Below are 21,225 nucleotides of genomic sequence, written 5' to 3' on the forward strand. Positions count from 1 at the left end.
GGAATTCCGTATGGGACCGGAAGACCTTTCATTTGAATCTAAGTTTGTGGAAATCGGTCAAACCATCACTGAGAAAAGTGAGTGAGATCCATTTTGGTATATATGCCCACTATTTCCGGTACTTCCGGAACCGGATACCGGGAACCAGGATAGCCGGAATCGGTTTGTTTAGTTGCCTACTGATAATGACTATCGATTTGTATAGTTTTGAGACCAGTTTAGAAAAGTTTTCACGTGTTTTGCTTCGCCGGTTTAAGTGACGGTGTACAATATTGAACACACTTTACCCTATAATTCCGGAACCGGAAGTCGGATCCGGATGAAATTCAGGAATTCCGTATGGGACCGGAAGACCTTTCATTTGAATCTAAGTTTGTGGAAATCGGTCAAACCATCACTGAGAAAAGTGAGTGAGATCCATTTTGGTATATATGCCCACTATTTCCGGTACTTCCGGAACCGGATACCGGGAACCAGGATAGCCGGAATCGGTTTGTTTAGTTGCCTACTGATAATGACTATCGATTTGTATAGTTTTGAGACCAGTTTAGAAAAGTTTTCACGTGTTTTGCTTCGCCGGTTTAAGTGACGGTGTACAATATTGAACACACTTTACCCTATAATTCCGGAACCGGAAGTCGGATCCGGATGAAATTCAGGAATTCCGTATGGGACCACGAGACCTTTCATTTTCCTAGTTTGTCAAAATCGGTTCAGCCATCTCCGAGAAAACCTAGTGAGATTATTTGACACATACACACACACACACATACATACACATACACACACACACACACACACACACACACACACACACACACACACACACACACACACACACACACACACACACACACACACACACACACACAGACATTGCTCAGCTCGATGAACTGAGTCGAATGGTATATGACACTTGGCCCTCCGGGCCAATTTTCACTAGTCGGTTTTTCAAGTGATTGCATAACCTTTCTATATGAGAAAGGCAAAACAAAACAACACTGTGAATTTCCACGCTCGAATACTTTACTTGAAGTTGCTCACCACATCGTGTTGCATCGTGATGGATGACGAAATTTACGTCGAGGCTAAGCTTCCTTCCTTCTACACTGCTAAAACCCCTTAATCTGATTTTGAGTTTTAAAGAATGTTAACAGTAAGTATATTCATATGAATACCCGGTGAATGAAGAAAAAACCGTATTGGCAAGTTTCTTTTTCACATTTTCAGTTCTATTTTTTTTTAATTTTTGGTGGTTGTTCAAAGTGCAAACTACGATTTTTTACGAAAAAATTCTCTTTTTTTTTAGCTGTTAAACTTCACCAAAGTAACAAACAACGAAAAGGAAAACGTTGGGGTTTGGTTTTGTATATGTAGAAAGTGTGCAAAAATTGAAAAAAAATAGTGCAGTAATTTTTGAATCACGATGGACACGGACTTTTAAAACTTGTTTTCGAGAAAACCGCGTTTAAAGTTTTTTGTCTTTAAAATTAATGGAAACAATTAATTACTCCAGGGCCCCGTTGGGTCTAACATTTTCAAAAAATCATAATTTTTCTTTTATAATTTATTGTAACGAAACATTTTGAGAATGTTTTGTCAAGTTTTAAAGTCAATTGAAGTTGAAATCTTGGGCCTGTGCGCCGAGCTCTTGCTTCTTCGTAGAATGAGATAGCCATAGATAAAGGTCCATAACTTCCAGAGTTTCGTTCCAATAGGCTTGAAAATTTCACAGAAAATTCTTGAAATGTTTTACTATCAGAAAATATAAAGAAAATAATAAACATTTTTTAAACGTGTTAGACCCTACCCGCCCCTTAAACAAAGATGAATTGCCACTTGCTGATGCGGCTTTGGGTTTGAATTCACTAAGAATTGAAATATTTGTATTTGAATGACTCATAAGTTGTTTGTTTTTTCAGGTAATGGAAAAGTTGACCATCAAACTACATCAGCTCATCCACAATAAGTAGTCTGAATCAGTCGACGAAAATGGGAATAATATTTCTCCAGTAAACGTACTGAATTGAATTCTACTACAATAAATCATATTTGAAACCTTATATAAAGGGGAAAAGAGGGGCCAAGCGGGGTCATCTTGTCATAGTGATACTTGATATTTTCTTGATGTTTCGTGTAAGGAATCAAGAAATTTTTCTATCTGTTGAGCTTCAAAATTAGTTATTATAGGTATTTCATTTCATTATTAATGAATTATTACAAATTCCATTAAGTGCAATTGATCCAGTAGTTCGATCTTCAAATAAAATACTATTGAGTAAACTGCAGAATCAGATGAAAGAAATACTTGTGATATTATTCTATTCTGAATGTTAGAATATGAAATAACTGAAAAAATCGTCTTCTTCAATTATTTTGTTCTTGGTTTGATATTACAGTGACAGAATTTTATATTTTTTGCTGTTTTATCATGCAGACATTGTTATGATTCATAATATTTTAACTCTTATTTCAAATTTATATCATTGAGATGTTAGGTTTTAATAATGAAATTTGTTATTGTTTTGCAAACCGTTTTTTTTGTTTTTGTTAAACCGGGTTTGTAAACCCGCTTGTAGTGTCTGATTTAGCCCAGTCTCCCCAAATTTATGAAAATCTAAGTTTGATGTTCCAGAGGATGTTCGAAAGGAAAAGTTTTTGAAATTTTTCGAAGAAGTTCCTGGTCTGGAAAGTAATTGGCATTTTTCACTTGACATTTTTTTATAACTGTAAATGAAAGGTATTTAAAAACTGCGCACTCTGGCATTTCAGTAAACCTCCTTACCTTCATTGTGAGAAAAAGGTTATATTATAATTTATACATAAAAGTTTAACATAAAAATTTGTTGATATTTGATCCAAGGCACCTTCCGTGGTGGACCACTATTGTCAACTACCATAATGGATTTCATAATTTTTTCAATTGATAAAACTTTAAATAATACTGTTCCTGGTAAAGAAACATATGATTAAGAAGATATTTGTTCACACATTCATATTTTTATTAAAGGTAATATCGTAAATTATGACGCAATCAAAAACCGCTGCCATTTCGCAATGGTTCAGAATCTGTCAATTTTTATGGCTGCGTCCTGTTGTTAACACTCTTCTCTAACCACTTGTGCAGTTATTTATTCGTTTTCATTAGTTTGTTTCGAAATGCGTGGACTTTCAGCAGAACAACGTTGAAAAATTGTGTACAAATGGTGCACAGAACGCGGACTGTCACTGAGAAAGATAGCAAAAATGGAAGGAGTAAGTGAAAAAGCCGTGCGAAATGCAATGCAGTTCGGTGAGGATAAACCGAAAACGGGTCGAAAAAAAGGTCCTGCTAACCCTCAGTTTGTTAAACGTATACTGAAGGCGCTCGAGCAAAAGAAGGAAGTTTCAGTTCGCGATGTGGCCAAAATCAACGTTTGAATCTTCGAACCTATAAGAAACAGAAACAACCAAAACGTAGTCCGAAACAAGAAGCATCGATCAGGCCGAGGGTTCGAAAGCTGCACAATACGATTCTTGCTGGAAATTTGAACTGCATAATCATGGACGACGAAACCTACGTGAAACTCGATTACAAATCCTTGCCGGGACCACAATAGTATACGGTGCGAGAAAGACAAGTGTTAAATTAGTTCGAGACATCGATTGAAATCGAAAAATTTGGTAAGAAAGCTATGGTTTGGCAAGCAATTTGTAGCTGCGGTAAGATTTCGAAACCCTTCATCACCACTGCTGCAATGCACAGCGAAATATACATCAAGGAATGATTACAAAAACGACTTCTACCCATGATTCGAAGCCACAGGGATCCTGTTGTCTTTTGGTCAGATATTGCTTCTTGCCACTACTCGAAATCAACGGTAGAATGGTATACTACCAAAAATGTCACTTTCGTCCCAAAAGACATGAATCCACCAAATTGCCCACAACTTCGACCAATTGAGGAATTTTGGGCATTAACGAAGGCACATCTTAGGAAACATGTCTCGGCAGCCGAAACCATTCAACAGTTCGAAAAAGTTTGTAAAAAGTGTCAAAACTTGTCGCCAAGAAGTCTGTACGGAATTTAATGAGGAACGTTCGCAAGAAGGTACGTCAGCTAGTCTACAATGGCTAAGTAGCAAATGTTGAGAATAATATTCTGTTGTTGTAGTCTAATATTATCAGTATATCGAATAAAATTTGAATATCTAACACTTGTGAATTATTTACAGCGAAATAAAAGTGCGTCAATACTCTCTGGGACTGTCTTTATATTACAAACTAATGTTTAATTATTCAGAAGTTTCACATCGAAAACGATAAATTTAAAATGGATGATTGTAGTAAAAAGAAGAAACATGGAATATGGAAAACGAGGTGAAACTTTCAATAGGCACCATCAATAGAGCAAGTTACAAAACTTAACCGTATAAAACGAAACGAAAAGTTTTAGAAATTTGCCTAAAAAAGTAGGTAGGTAATGTCAGCGACATAACTGTATGACGTGAGTACAAATAAAGCTAACACTTCTGAATCGTTTTAATGAGTAGGGGAAGGTGTTCGGTTGCCGGCACCCCACCATAACTTTTGACAGAAAGCAGATAGCGTCATTACGATAAATGCATGTGTGTGTAATAGTAGCACGTTCTAATTTGTGCCGAATACCGAAGCAAACAGAGGCTTGTACTTTTTCTGCGTTCTATACAAATTTTAATTGCGTGAAAATTAACAGTTTTTTAAAACTTTTTTTATAGTATCATAAATTGAAGAACATCTATCTGAAAGGTAAGTGGATTGAATATTTATTAGGTGAAATCGATCTATTTCGTGATTTAATACCGGATGCTATCAAAACTTTCGCAACCAACGATTTGTTTTGTCATTTTTAAAATGTCTACCGATTTCGGTAGTTCCATTTTTTTCGACAAATCGAGAAGTATAGTTAGTGATATGCAGGCTGCTGTCGAGACAAAGCAAACCAAAGTCTTGGCCAAACATCTAGCTGCTCATACAGCAGATGCTCCAGATAAGAAAAAACATAAAAGACGTCAGCAAGGATATTACACTTCTGTGTAATATCCAAAAGTGTTACATAAGTTGTGTAAGCTTTGCTTCTGTTAGCGGTTTAAGTTGGGCTGCTAGGCGGAGATGGCAGTTCTACTTGAACTGCTTTAAGCACTGACGAGCCGAAGGCGAAACGCAAAGAAAGTTGAAACAAAATATGTTTTTTTTTGCACAAAACAAAAACCCCCTTAATGTTATAAAAGACCGGCCAAATCAACACGAAAGGCGCCACCAAACAAATCATCGGAGGTGCCGGTAACCGAATACCTATTTTGAAATGGCCAAAATTTATCACTTTACTAAATTGATACTAATTTTTTTCAATCAAATGAATCAACTTAGTTTCGTAATCAGTTGTTAGCTGTCCGAGCTGTTAGATGTCCGCATAATGTGCAATAAGTCCGAAGTTATGAGCTTAAAATAAAAGGGTGCCTGTAACCGAACACTCTCCCCTATATTGCGTGAATTGTTCAAGGTACTTTACTTTCAGAATTGTAACGGTTACCCATACCAGCTTGGGTTGGAGGATCAATGTTTAATCCGAATTTTTATATCTATTTATTTAGTTCCTGTTATTTTTGTGGGAAAAACGTGCTTAATCCACCTAGCAGTGAGATGATACCTTTTTTTTATCAATCCACATGTGTTTTTGCATGATTATTCTTCGGTGTTTCAGTTTTCATGACATTATTTTAATGACCTTCGTTTTAAGTGGCAATTTGAGATTTTAATAACTCATTACTCTGAAATGTCGAAACTGCAAATCGGGTCGAATCTAAAAGTGTGATAATCGATTAAACATTCCATGATATGGCGAATTAATTTCCACTTTAGGGTTTAGGGTAATTCAAGGTACTTCCAGAGCCGACTCGTATGGCCATATGACGAATAAATTGCCATATTTTTGAGTCCAACTTTAAAGCTTTTCGGGATTGTCATCTTCTATATCGCTTTGAATTTTAAATATTCATCATCCTACAATTCCAGAATCAATTTGGAATCAGAATTGGATTTATTTTAATTTGAGCTTTTGTTTCTGAAATTCGATTTGGCTTTTTTTTTAGAAAACGATTAAGCTTTGAGAAACGATTCGATACTGGAACCGGAACTCGAAATTCGGTATAGCCGAAGTCAGACGAATTCATTTGAAATTCGATTTGGCTTTTTTTTAGAAAACGATTAAGCTTTGAGAAACGATTCGATACTGGAACCGGAACTCGAAATTCGGTATAGCCGAAGTCAGACAAATTCATCTGTCCATTTTACATTTGTTTCAAAATGTTTGAAAATCAATGTAGACGTCTTTGAGGAATCGTAGTGCGAATTAAATTTTTGGGTGCCTTCCTAAACGAAAACTGAATACAACCGAAAATTAAATAAGTTTATTTGGTTATCGACTATCCAAATCTGCTAACCCGATAAACCTGAGTAATTTATGTGAAATAGACATTAGTATAATCACCCTGTATCTCCGAAACCGGAAGTTGGATTTGACTGAAAAACAAGATGTTTTATAGAACCTTAAAACTTTTCATTTGAATCTTAAATGAAGCTTAGAATTCATTTGAATCTTAGATCGGCTCAGATATCTACGAGAAATATCAGTTACACTGTTTTAATTTCGTTTCACATATCATCTTGTAGTTCCGGAACCAGAGGTCGGAACCAAACATAATTCAGGAACCATGTTTGGGAGTATACGACTTTTCATATGAATCTGAGTTTGTAGAAAACGGTTGAGTCATCTCCAAAAAAATTGAGTGCAATTATGTTATTTGTCACACACGCATTTACAGATCTCGACGAACTGATCCGAATGGTATATGGCTGTATTGTTCTTCCAGCATTTATTGCTGTAAGTAGTTTGAATCAATATAATTATGGAATTGCTTTCAACTCGAAAATTCTGCCATCATCTGGTTTACATATGGCATATTCGAACGATTATGTTGCCAAAAAACGAACCGTGCTAAAATCGGTCCGAGGCAAAATATCATGCTGTACACATTCTTTTGGGTACTTAGAAACAAATGTATGTAACAGTATGCAAAATCGTGTTTTATGTTGCTCCCATGCATTGCTTTTTCATACAATGCACAAAACTCCTACTGTTGGAATAGGGGGAGAAGTCGCTTACACAAAAATTTCGATATCTCCGTTAAAAATGGACGAATTTTAACAATCTATGGCTTGTTGGATAGCTACTACCGTGCGGAATCTAAGTCTGAAAATATATTCTGTTTTCAAGGTCAATTGTGACAGATACTGTCAAAAAACTGAAAATTTTGACATAAAACTTCATATAACTCAAAAAGTAAACATCCTATCTCAAAACCTTTCAATTGCGACTAGTTTGATCAAAATCGGTCCAGCCACCTGTGAGATCTCGACCTCTTAGTTGACAACACACATACAGACACACACACATACAGACACACACACATACAGACACACACACATACAGACACACACATATACAGACACACGGACATTTGTTAGGTTCGTCGAGCTGAATCGATTGGTATATGACATTCGGCTCTCCGGGCCTCGGGAAATTTTTCTAAAGTTTGAGCGAATTCTATACCTAATTTTTATATTTATAAAAAAAGGTAAAACATTGCCAACCAAGCAAAATCCTTGGTTGACTATAGCAATAAGGAACAAATCATGACAACTTAGAACTAAACGATTCACTTGTTTTTGAAACCAGCTCGAGCTTATCGCAAATGGCTACAAACAAACAAAAAACGTATTGCGACTGGGACTTCACAATTTACAATGTTACACATATAACGATATAAATTTTTTCAGAAACATAACCCATGTACTATTCGAAGCGTCATCACAGTTTCGACTATCAATACAATATATGGCATCTATGTTTTACCAATAGCAACATAAAGCAAATAATGCCATCTATCGGAAAACCTCACAATTATTTTTTGGTACACCTGGTACACTAAAATCTCAATTTATGCGAATTTCATTTACACAGCATTTTTCAGGCATTTTATTTGAAATAACGCATATTTCGATTAAATTTACGCGATCATCGCGTAAAAAGGATTTTTTTCATATCCAAGCACCCGGCAATGTGATCAAAAGTGGCATTCGCCGAATCTGCTGGTGGATATTGGTAAGTTGATGAATGAACAGTATTGAAAAATGTTAGCACTGAAGTTCTTGGACGACTAAGAACGTTCATGGATAAGATCCAAATAAACAAATAATGCGTATGTGGCTTCACGACATGATTGAAAAGTTATTCCCTAAGAACAACATTCCAACTAGTTCTTGGATCTTGGAACATCTCTTATGGATGTCTATTGTCTCAGAATACACTTAGATTATCTTTGATGCTTTTGTATATATTGAGGTTCCAGTGTATTCTTTTTCCTTACGAAATTATTAGATAATTTCTCATTTCTTCATAATGACGTTTGCATTGGCTCCATACATTATATTCAATTTTCTAACAACTTTCCTCATCAGCCCATAGTAAACCGGAGTCTACAATAGCAAACCGAAGTGCAACAGTTGAGTTTGATTTTATCGTTTCGTTTCTTCTGTGGTCTGACTGACAGAGTCTAATAGCTCTAACAACGCTATAAAAAGTTCGTTTATGGGACCATCAATCAGACAAAGTTTTCCTTCGTCATCGCCCGCAAGACGCAGCACGTTGCTTTGCTAATGATTACTAACTTCAGTGTAGATAATCGCTCCATCGCTCGGTCTAATTGGGTGAGATAGTTTGTCCAAGTTGAAAATGAAACGCTTGGTCCGATTATGTAGATATAATGGTACAAAATGGATTCCCGGCTCTCGGGAAGCAGAATGTCACCGGTGAACCAAGCTTTTCCCAGTAGAGTGCCTAACTTGTTTCAGTACTTAGGAATCCGATTGTTATTTTGGGAGGGAGGTAAAGTTTCGACCAATCAGTGTTAGTAATGTTATACTTTCTCCAGCGGCTACATTCCCGTTCAATAATACATAGATAGCAGATGGCGGCCACAAACCCTTGACATTGGACATGTACTGGAGGCCGTTGCTTTCCAAACATAACCAGCAAGGAAATCGAATTAAATCAACACAACAAATGGGCAAATTGCGTGTAACGAACAAACAGCTGAATTACGCCTGGACAAGGTACCTATACCTGTCCAATCCGTTCCCGTTCCGTTTTCATTACCGTTGCGTTGGCAATTCGCACTGCCGGCGAGGAGACTTGTGTGACTTGAATAACTTTCAGGCATGATTACCGCTTCGTTGTTTATTCTGGGTGTCATCGGAAAACAAACAACCAATTGGCCGGTCTTAGATCTGTACGAGAGGATTTCCATTCAGTGCGATTTGCAGCTGAAACCTGTGCTGTAACCGAATGGAAAAATCGTGCGTAGGTTCCGCTTGGCTTGCTTTTAGTGGAAATTCAACGGATTCGATAAATTGACTGGGTAATGGTGCGTTCAATAAATTAGCACATTTGCGATAAACATTGTTGATTCAGATATGGATGGTAGCTTGCCAAATTGAGTTGACCAAATTTCGTATCCAAATACAACAAGCATCGTTCGGGATTGTTTCGGCTTTGTTTCCTTTGCTTGTGTCGTCTTTTATTGTATCCTCTGCAAAAAGGTCTAGCCTTGAAATATATTTTTATCGGTCGTGTAGGGGTTAGCAGGTTGGCCAGTTTGAAACCTAATCGCCATACATTCGTCGATACATACTAGGAAAAACTAAACGGCGAAACAAATCGTGCACGGAGAATCGCACGTGCACAAAATGCAATGAGGTGTTAATACGGTTTTACTGTTTCGTGCAGCTGTGTCGCTTCATAATTGAGCCATTAGGATATGAATGACTGCTAAGGAAATTTGCAATTCATGGCGAGCAGCTGTTTGAAATGAATAAAAAATCCTTCTACGATAAGGTTTAATAACCAAGTGACGAGGAAGGCGTGCGAAATGGCAACAACGAGAAGGAAATAAATTGACAGGACGCATTCCAGTTGGAAACTGCCATTATGCAAATCGGTTTATTATATTTAATTTTCAGAAGTGAAAATTTATTCAGACTCAAAGTTTTGCGAATATTTTCTGTGTTTGCCTTTCTTGGGTGCGTTTGCGTGGCATCATTTTGAGGGGCTTTGCATATTCATGTCAATCATGCAATTATTTTGTCATTCGAAACAACTCTTGTGCACTGTAGTAAAATGATGTGAATTAACATCAATCAAAAATAATATATTGTTACGATTGCTTTAACCTTTGATTGTCTTTAGAAATTGCACGTTATAGGGTGATTGATGGAAGCAATTTTATAGAAAATCAAAGCCAATCTGAGCACGTTCTCTAAGTAAGAACAATGTTGTTCAGATTAGGTGCTCGGTTGGGCTGCACGTAAACGAGTAGTCCGATTGATAAAAATTTACTTGGAAATGAAAGTTGTGAATATTATTTTGCATAAAATGATGTGATTGTAGGGAAATTGACATTTTCGAAAGAAAATTGTTTCTCTTTTCAAGAAAACAGTAATTTCAGAAATATGTAACTGTTCATCAGACTTCACATATTCCAATTTAGATGAAACTTTGCACATTTCTTCAATACTCCAATCTATTTATTTAGACGTGGATACGTCTTACTTTACTATGGGGCCTTTTAAAAATTCACTTTGTGTAAGAATGGGCAGAACTTAGTTTTGAATATCGCTTGTTGTATTTATCGCAGCAGCATATTTTTTTCTCCATGCTGTCGGAAATAAGTTAGGCAATTTATTATAACATTTTCAATAGTATGAGATAACCAAAAAAATAACTCAACTAATTGATGTTTTCTAAAAGGCTTAGTATGAACGAGCATTGAGGTGAAATTCAGTGTCAAAATAAGGCGCACAAAATTTAGACTGCATGAATTGAACGAATCATCGCACAAAGCGTATGATGCGAAACCGACACATGGAAATATAGAATATCTTCAGTGATTGAGCGCAGTCGGCTTACGACACTACGCTTGTGTGCTAGTAAAACCGGTACTAACGACGGTCAATTTACTTTTTTAATGCACAACCAAAATGTTCTTATGAATGATTTTATTTTCTTCAGTGAAATTGTTTTTATATGTGTAACATACCAATATCTTTAGCATCATGAAAATAATTCACCTTGCTAATTCCATCTATGCATTATTTTGTAAAGAAACTGAATAATATTCAAAAATTAGCTTAAATATTTCTATTATTATTATTAATTTATATTATTTCAATTAATAATAATTAAAGCTTAAATAATTCTTGCAAATCGCTATATAATTTGTATTTTCGAGACGGATTTGACAAGCAATCTATTGAAACTGATGTCATATTAATCCCTAACTTTAATTTAGAAATCCTCGATAACCACAAAAAAAATTGTTGTGGATTTTTCAAATTTTAATGAATATATGAATGAATTTGAACACTGCATTTTTAATGTTACCGCAATCGGTCATGTCCCCTATACAACCTTGAATTTTCCGCCTTACACCGTGAGAATCCTGTTAGTAATGTATTGAAATTTAGGAAAATTCACACAATCAATCAGCTTGTACGTACAATTATCGATGTTCGTAAGTGAAATCTATAGCACATCAGTTTTACTCGTATTCATGTCATCCAGTTATGTCTCTGACATTACACACCTGCCTTTTTCACCGGTGGAGAGACTCGCTTAAAGACTGAGAATGAGACTAAAGACCGTTTCGCCGAAAGTCATTTCGCTGAAAGGCTCATTTCGCCGATTCTTGCAATTGTCTTAATATTGTAATTAACGCCCGTTTTGTTAACCTACAATTGTATTTCTGGAATAAAGATTGATTCTTGTGCTCTTGAATAAAGATTGATTCATGAACCTAAGAACAGAGTTCCCAAGGAAACTTGTTGACTATTAGCCACTAAGCAGCAACGCAATTACATAGGTGTATCAAGCAAATGTATGTGGTATTTTCCGTTTACTAAATGAACAAATATCTAATTCGGCTTCGCAACATCGATTTGATTCGTGTGCTGTCCGACCTAGCTGCCGCTCGTTCGGACCTAACTAAGGCAAAGAAACCTAGCTTTGAGTAGACCGGGCAAACGCGGCGGTTACAGGTTTGTAGAAAGGGGCCGCCGCTTCCAAAGGCGTTTCGGCGGCCACCTCAGCCGACGTCACCTCGGCGGCTTTATGCCGCCGAGCCACCTTGGCTTCGGTTATGTGGCTGCGCCACATCAGTTATACACGAAGCATAATAACACAAAAAAAATAATATGATGTATTCAAAATTACCCTTTCGGTAAAATGTCCCTTTCGGCGAAATGACCCTTTCGGCGAAACGACTTTCGGCGAAATGACCCTTTCGGCGAAATGACTTATTCGGCGAAACGACTTTCGGCGAAATGGCTTTCGGCGAAACGACTTTCGGCGAAATGACTCGCTCCCGTACTTAAAAAAACATGCCTCTAAAAATTAGGTCGAAGAAAGTCTTTTTAAGAATTAACAAATTAATCGAGAAAACGTTTCTAACATATTTTTTCGATAGTTTTATTCAGAACTTAAACTCAATATCAACTTTTGACGTTTATTTGATTAGTTCCACCTAAAAAGCAACCAATTTATTCGAAATGACATTTCTCCTAGAAGTAATCGGCTTTGAGATAAATGTGTTCGTGTCATTTCCTAGCAAACGGCGTAATTTGATTTTTATTCCAGTGATCCAAACATCAGTTGGAATCCTACTGTCTTACAGTTCCAGAATCAGTGTTTGCATTAATACTTTAATACGAAGAAAATAGTTACCGTTAGTCATCTTATTTTGGTAGAAGCGTATGTTGAGCGTGCTCTAACTGAGTGAACGTGTCCGAAGTGGTTTACACGGTATCACAGCGGCAATTTTGATTTGGAAGACGAAGAATCAGCCGGAGCGCCACAAAAGTTTGAAGATAAAGCATTGGAGAAAATGTACGATCTAGACCTGTCGCAAGCCCACAAAGAACTTCCAGAACTACTTGGAGTCACTTAGACAGCCATTCGCTAACGTTCAAAAGTAATGGGAATAATTCGAAAGGTAGGCAATTTGATGCTGAATGAATTGAATTCAAGAAACGTCGAACGCCGACAAATAAAGCAATGTCTTGACATTACATTCCTTTTGTGGAATTTGGCCTTACTGTCGATTCATAGGCTTTGCAGCCGATTCATAGTGAACAGAATCATTGCATGGCTGGCGGCACAAAAGTGAAGGTAGAATCACAGGCGATGAAAAGTGGATTCATTACGATAACTCAAAACGTCGGGCAACGTATGGATACCCCGGCCGTGCATCATCATCGCAGGAGAGGTCTAACGACCTAGCACTGCGAAAAAAAAACGGCCACAATACAATACTGCAAGAAAAACGGTCACAATACAATACCAATAGATACGAAAAATAAATTTTTAACACGACCATGCTCGCCCTGTATAGCCGGAGAAACATACTTAGAAACGATCGAATGGGAAGTCTTACCTCACCCGCCGTATGGCCCAGCCATTGCTCCTTCAGATTACTACTTGTTTCTGTCTATGCAGCATGGCTTAGTTGACCAGCCCTTTTTAAATTATGATGACGGCAACATATGGATCGATTGGTGTATTGTGGTCGAACAGATCGAATTCTTCAAAAAGAGTATCCGTTAATTTCCAGAAAGATGAGAAAATGGGTGGTTAGCGATGGACAGTACCTTGAATGTTGAATTTTGTCAATAAATTTTCAAATTTCAAAGGAAAACGAACTTATTCATAACCCAAATAGAATCATCAATAGTGGGAAATTGTTGATAAAAAAGGGGGTTTCAATATTTTATGCAGTAAATTCATAAAAAATTGTAGCATTGAATGTTCCGGATAGGATTTGTCACAGATTGACCCCGAACAAAACACGTCTATCAGCACAGAAACTGCTGCAGATGTAGGCCTCTCTGAATACGTCAGACCTCTTCCCGAGGCGAGTTCATGAGCTGATACAAAGCGGCTCAACGTCGTAAACGCTGATTGGTCCAAGTACTGACCGATTTCCTAACAAAATCAGAATTGAAGTTGAATTGAAGGAGAAGCATGACAATCGTGATTGAACAAAAGTACTGTTCGGGTATGGATTGAAATTATGCGTGCCTAATTGAGAAACAGTACCAGTTTTGTTCATGCGCACTGTCAAGCGTTCGTTTGTTTGGGCAAGCTTTTCAGAGCGGGTGCGTGGTAGTTTGAACTTTTTAACACAGAACTCGAATGCAACACAAATGCAAGAAATTTACAAACGACGCATTAAGATATTAAGGAGTAGATTAGATGTTGGCATCAAACAGTAACCCTTTCGATCCGTTTGTAAGGACGAAAAATGCCCATGAATTGAGTTTCTTAATCTAAAGAATCTAAAAAATTCGCGTATGTTAGTATTCGTGAGGGATGGAAAGGATATTGGATTGATGATTACGTGTAGAATGTTCTCTAGTGGATGATACGACAGGGTACCCGATCAGATGCACATAAAAAAATCATAACATAAGTATATCAACAGTTGATATGAATAATAATTTGTGTTATTTTGAGATATTTAACAAATGAAAACAGTTGAAAGTTAAAACTTATGATAACAATATTATAACAAAATCAGTTATAATGTTTTATTTTCATTTGCAAGACTCATAATAAAATTCATTAATTGAACAAATGAGTTTTTCCATTGCTTTATATCGAAATATAATGATCAGAATTTCAAAAAACTGAAAAAAGAAATCAGATCACTAAATAAATTATTCATTTATTAAAAAAAATCATTCAACAAATGGATTGAAACGATGCTAAAAGTTAGCAGGGATATAGTTTTTCTGTGCTAAATTTCTAATTTCGGACTTCTGTAGTTATATCAAAATCAATAATAATTGTGATACAAACGTTTCAAAATCTGTTACGATTTGGTTCCCAATAGAGTCTTTTTTGTTATGATTTTTGTTATTTTAACAGCTTACCAGTCAAAAATATTTCAAAATTTGTTTCAAAATATTTCTGAAATAATTTACTCCAGTTGTTATAATTCTGTTATTACCATCGGATCGGGTAAGTCTGAAAAATGAACCCCGCACTAGCCTTGTAAAATCTGAACATGTACGAAAATTTTGTTTGAACGCGTTACTTTCTGATTGGTGTTCTATCGCATCTAGAGTACTTTTATTTGCATAATGTTTTCTTCGGATAAAGGAAAGCTCCGTCGCACAAGTAATTTTTTTTGCTTTTTTAATGCTATTGCATTCATCAATCATTTTCCAGCCTAGTTTTCATTTGTGTCATCGAGAAAATAATGCTTTACGTATCTTTGCTGGTAAATTTTCATACATCTACATATACTTTGTACTCGTTATCACTTTTCCTTAAAATTATCAATATAATTGTTTTCAAAAATCTAGGTAGTTTCATATACTAATCGCGAAGGATTTCAATGAAGGTCGTACTACTTAATAAATTAACTAAATTAGTTTGCATACCATCAAGCATAATTCCATACGGATTACAGTGGAATGTACAGTATTGTTTGATAAGCTAAGCTTCAGCTTTGTCATTCTGGAAATAACAAATTCTACTAATTCGAGGGGAGAAAAACTACTAGAATAAATTATCTATAATAAATAAAACTAAATATTCTAAAGGATGAGTAATGAGTAGAATCATTCGAAAACTAATGTAAGGAAATAAGTTCAAGCATTGTAAAACTGCGGTTGTTAATAAAGATACAGTACCTTCTCGAGTAGCTGTCCATACTCATTCTTTTGTAACATGTGTTTGATAAAATATAATAGAGGAAGAGACAGAAAAAATTAAAAGCTATTAGTTGTGCAATTTATAAAAAGAGTGTGCTTCGAAAGTAATGATATTTATTAAAATAAATGATGTCAATATCATGGAAAATTTTGATAAAAGTAGATTAATAATTTCTTCACGAGTATGATTTTACTAGAGTTTCCGCAACGAAACGAAAAACCAGTAAATTAAAACTAGTTTCTATGCTTCTAAAGAAATAAGTTTCAAGTAATAGATCAAAAAGTTATGTCAGTCAATAGAAGTTCTGAGAATCCATATATTGAAATCATAATTTAGAACATTGTTCGGATCTCCAAACATACGTAATATAAATAACTAAACAATTAGAAATTTTGAAATAATTAGATATATGGTACCGCCTCAGCCAGAAATGGTTTGAATCATTTGAACGAAAGACACTTTACTCAAAGCTTTTTGGTCGGGTGGCTTATTTTTTCGATGGTCACTTCGCCAAATTACGCAATTCGTCGAATTAACTATTTCGTCGAATCATATGTTAAACCCAAAAATTTATGAAACATGAGAACCAGTTGGGAGTCATAAAACATGTAAGCATTCTTATAAAACTGGTAAACTGTTAATGAATTTACATAACAGTTCCAAAAACGTGTCTTTTTAGTAATGTTATACTTTGTGAAAGTGTTGTAACGTAACGGTGAAATAGTAGAGTTCTATTGGATGTGTAATTGAGAATACGAGATTATAATCATCATATTCGAAAGCTCTTATTCAGTCACATAATATGATCGAATTTGGTTTTGATACATAATCGTCAAAAAATGTCCCAGTTTTTTCAAACACGATTTAACAGGGGAAGTTACAAGACCGAAAACATGACTATAGTGAATCAGCGAAATGAATGGCAAGATATTCGGAGTGCTATTCTGAATATGTGTATCTTCAAATAGATGCGTTTTGATTTGTTGGGCATGACTTTATTGAAAAAATTCATTCGAATTATTGTGTTTGCAATTTGCTTACGCTTGGGTAATGCAGTTTGCCCAGAAGCTCGTTAGAGATAAGCGAAATACAATCATAAAAGAACAAGGTATTCTAGAGTTTAGGATATTTGAATAGTTTTTTAATTAATATAAATCAATTTTAGGTTGGTAAAATTTGGAATTAAATATTTGAATATATTTCATAGATATATAAAAGTATAATATAATTGAAGAAAATCGATTTTCTTCACACTGATCTTTCTTGTAACTGACATTGACACCCAGATTGTGGTGTACACAGCCTGCTATGATAAACTTCACAGTCAACACAACACATCGTTCGCTGATGCACTGAATTTTAAGTTTTTATCGGACCAGCTAAATTCAATATTTTTGAAAATTCAGTAGGACAATTTACATACTCGTAAGGCAACTTTAATAAACACTGGGCAAACGTGAGGCATTGTCCTTGTAAACAGTCCTACTGAACTGTCAATAATGAATCTGAGTTCATATGTAATGCCACGATAAAAACCTAATGGGCAACACTCAGTTCTGCTTTCGTTTTCCTTTGAATTGAAACTAGGTTCAACTATCAGCTCTTGAATTAATAAATATCTCATTCGATTGAATGAGAGAACTCCTAAACTTAAACCCTCAAGCCGTTAAACTTTGGGTACAGGGTCCGGCACTCGAAGTGTAACCTATTAAAAAGGCCATAAATTCAGTTTGGAAAATTACTTTTACTTAATTCAAAGTATAAAATGTGTAAAAATAATACAAAATTCAGAATCAATTCACTTTTGCTCGATATGACCAACTTTTGCCTTGACTTGATGACTTGAGAGAGCGAAGGAGTTGCTTCGTTTGGCCGAAAGCGGTCAATTTCCGAACATTGTATTTTCTGACGAGAAAATTTTTCCAATTGAGCAATTCGTAAACTCTCAAAACGATAGGGTTTACTTGACCGACCATTCATACGAGGATTTGAGTCATCGATTGGCCACCAGGAGGCAGCACCCGCAACAGATAATGGTTTGGGCCGCTGTAACCGCAGATGGGCGCTCTCCAATCGTTTTGATCGAGCCTGGTGTCAAGGTAAATGCGACATATTATCGGGAAAGTATTCTGGAGGTTGCTTTGAAGCCGTGGGCAGACAAACATTTCGGTGGCAGACCATGGGCGTTTCAGCAGGACTCGGCACCGTCTCACAAAGCTCGAGTGAACCAAGAATGGCTGAAAAACAACATTCCGAACTTCATCACGTCCACACAATGGCTCTCGAATTCACCAGATGCGAATCCAATGGATTATTCTCTTTGGGCCATTTTTTAGAGCAAAGTCCGAACTAAAAGATACACCAGTCTCGAGGCGCTGAAAAAAGTTATTGTCCGCGAGTGGGCCAAAATACCTGCAAGTCACATTCGGCCAAACGAAGCAACTCCTTCGCTCTCTCAAGTCATCAAGTCAAGGCAAAAGGTGGTCATATCGAGCAAAAGTGAATTGATTCTGAATTTTGTATTATTTTTACACATTTTGTACTTTGAATTAAGTAAAAGTAATTTTCCAAACTGAATTTATGGGCTTTTTAATTGGTTACACTTCGAGTGCCGGACCCTGTAATAGATTAAAGGTAGACCAGTTTAAGTTACTGCAACATCAATCATAGAATGTGCTTAAATTAATTGTTTCCTCTTTCAATATTTATTTTTGATACTTTAGAGCACACCTAATTTCTACTGTAGATAGTCGAAAACTTGCTAGTATTAGCCCGAATCTAAAATGAGAATCCCCAACCTTCGTTTATTATTAGGCTTTACACGAGCATGACATAACCTCACAATATTGGCTGAATAGACTTCTTTTGACAACTAACGGTGGTTTATTTACATGTTTATTCCAATTTTTCTAAATGAGGTGATTTTTTTGTTGAGATAGCTGCTTCAAAGTTTAAAAATATTTTCCACGGATGTAGGTGTTAACGTTTTCGATGGGATTTGCATCAGACAATTGCGAAGGCCAATCAAGTGTCGCGATCTATGTTTCCTGGGCCCAGGCGAGCCGTTTGGTTTTATAACGGTACTCCGCCATTTTACATTGTTTACGCACAAATGTTCACTTTGAAATCGTTGTTTTTACATAATTGATTTAGACTGTTTTTCGAAAACTTGTTCCACCGACTTTAATTGAAAGGACATCATCGAAAAAGAAATGCCAAATCTGTCAAATTTTGAGAACAAATAAGTTAAAAAAAATGATTTTTAGTTTTTCTGTTAAATATGCTACAAAATCATCAACTGGTTTGTTAAGATTTCTAGATGGCATCTATCAGTAGTTACCCATTGTTCAAAAGAGATCTCATTTACAATTTTCTGCTCAAGCTTTACTCAAAAATTGAAGCGAAGGGACATTTCTTGCATTCGCGGAGATAACAATCCTTTGTTCTTACCGGCGAATTGCAGAGTAATTTTTCCAAAAGCGCCATACAATCAATTTGAAAGGAATTCAAAGGAAGTCAACATTTTCATTAACGTCTTAACGCCGAAAATGTACTGTATTAAATTTGGTGTTTATTGACATCTTTGAATCCGTTCCGTCCGAAAAGCCACTATTAGTTCTGTTAGGAACTTAATCTTGTTGCAAATGTTGCACATATTCTTCGTGTAACTAGTTCATTCATCCAGCTTCGGCGCGAATATCCTTCAATTACTCTCGCCCGTCGCTAGAGAACCCGAATCTACTACATTCTACTAAATTCTTCGCTGCTGGTATACATCGTGCATGTTCGTTTTATGCATTCGGTTGTCACTCGTTAATTTACTTTACTCTTCGAATTGGTTCGAATAACGTCACTGCGATGATCGTTGAATTCCATTCTTCGTGAAGCATTCTTCATCTAATAAATTCATCATAACTCGTTGGGTAGCAACAATGGGAGAGTGGTGGGATACGGTTCATCACATACACGTAAGACTATGGTACTAATACAGGGGGAAACGTCTTAATTTGCCTGTTTCAAAGACAGCACGAACTAAACGCGAATTAGATTCTGACGATGATCGCTGCATGAATATTCGTTCTAGATTTGCGTTAAGTCTTTTGGGGGGAATGATCAATGCGAATATCAACTGCAAGGAATAGATCTTCATGCGAACAACGAAGCAGCGTCGGCTTTGTTCGCACCCGTATATACGGACAAGCCGTTGCATTTATATTCAAGCAACATTGTCCTGGCATAGTTCTAATTATGTCATCGTCGTTGAAGAACTGCAGTACTTTTTTGTTAGGGACAGCCAATATGCCTTGCTCTTGAATCAATTCCTTTGCCAGTGAAACCGTGTATTTATTCACATTAAATTCCTTTCTTTGTCATTGAAACAGACCACGAGTTAGGTAAGACTGAGAGTATCCGTATTTTATCATCTCTTGAACAATAGCTTTTAATGTCTGAACTTCTTCAGATTAATTTTGTGGAGGAAGGTCGAATAGTTAGTTGTTTGCTGATACCATCAACGATTTCGGAATACTTTTCTTGGCGATAGTTGTCAGACCTGAGCTCTCTTACTGCTATAGGCGATACATTAATTCCAGAAATACCTTTACTGAATACCTCTACATTTCGATTCCTCAAATCATCCTCTAGATCACTGTGTTGGGAGTATGCTGAGACAAGTGAAGCCGCGGATGGTAGTTCTTCTAAATCATATCTCGATGTAGCTAGCGTTATTTCTTCTAAATTATTTTTCGAAGTAGCTGGTCGTATAATCTGACATCTTGTTGGCTCTGGAAAATAGTTGCTGTGCACTTTCAAGAGACACAGGTCGGTATGAATATAACCGACATGAGTCACACTCAATGAATACTATAGTTTTTATGGTAATTTACACACTGACGATTTGTAAAGGGAGATTTTTTTTTGCTGGTATCTTTTTGGCAACACTGTTTTGGACAGATCACGCGTGAATCGTGCCTTGTGTCATTGTCAAACTTGTTCAGTTTGGTCTATAATTTAATCATGAATCAGCCTACGAACGAACAACGCTTGCACATTATTGAATTTTACTATAAAATTTCATGTTCGATTAAGAGAGTATTTTTCGAAAAATTGTGTTCAGCGACGAAGCTCGTTTCTGGTTGATTGGGTACGTCAACAAGCAAAATTGTCATATCTGGAGTGAAGACCAGCCAGACGTATTGCAAGAATTACCAATGCATCCCAAAAAAGTCACTGTTTAGTTGGGATATTGGACCGGTGGCATCCTCGGGCCGTTCTTCTTCAAAGGGACGATGGGTGGAACGTTACTGTGAATGGCGAGCACTATCGTGTGATGATTGATGATTTTTATTGCCCAGAATAGAATAACTGGACATGCC

At 36.3% G+C, this 21,225-nt stretch overlaps 1 protein-coding gene across 8 annotated transcripts in view; it reads right to left on the reverse strand.

Annotated features, from left to right (window-relative positions):
• The window catches only part of LOC131437613 (uncharacterized), a 524,049-nt gene that overhangs the window by 127,524 nt on the left and 375,300 nt on the right, over positions 1–21,225 (reverse strand). For 5 of the 8 annotated variants that reach the window (XM_058607079.1, XM_058607082.1, XM_058607081.1 and 2 more), the window contains one exon: positions 15,829–15,855. The exons of the other annotated variants lie outside the window; for them this stretch is intronic. In XM_058607079.1, the coding sequence (XP_058463062.1) occupies positions 15,829–15,855 (27 nt within the window). The remainder of the gene's footprint in view (positions 1–15,828; positions 15,856–21,225) is intronic. 8 annotated transcript variants of the gene reach the window in all.

The sequence above is a fragment of the Malaya genurostris genome, chromosome 3 (genome assembly GCF_030247185.1).
Source record: "Malaya genurostris strain Urasoe2022 chromosome 3, Malgen_1.1, whole genome shotgun sequence".
NCBI classification, from domain to species: domain Eukaryota; kingdom Metazoa; phylum Arthropoda; class Insecta; order Diptera; family Culicidae; genus Malaya; species Malaya genurostris.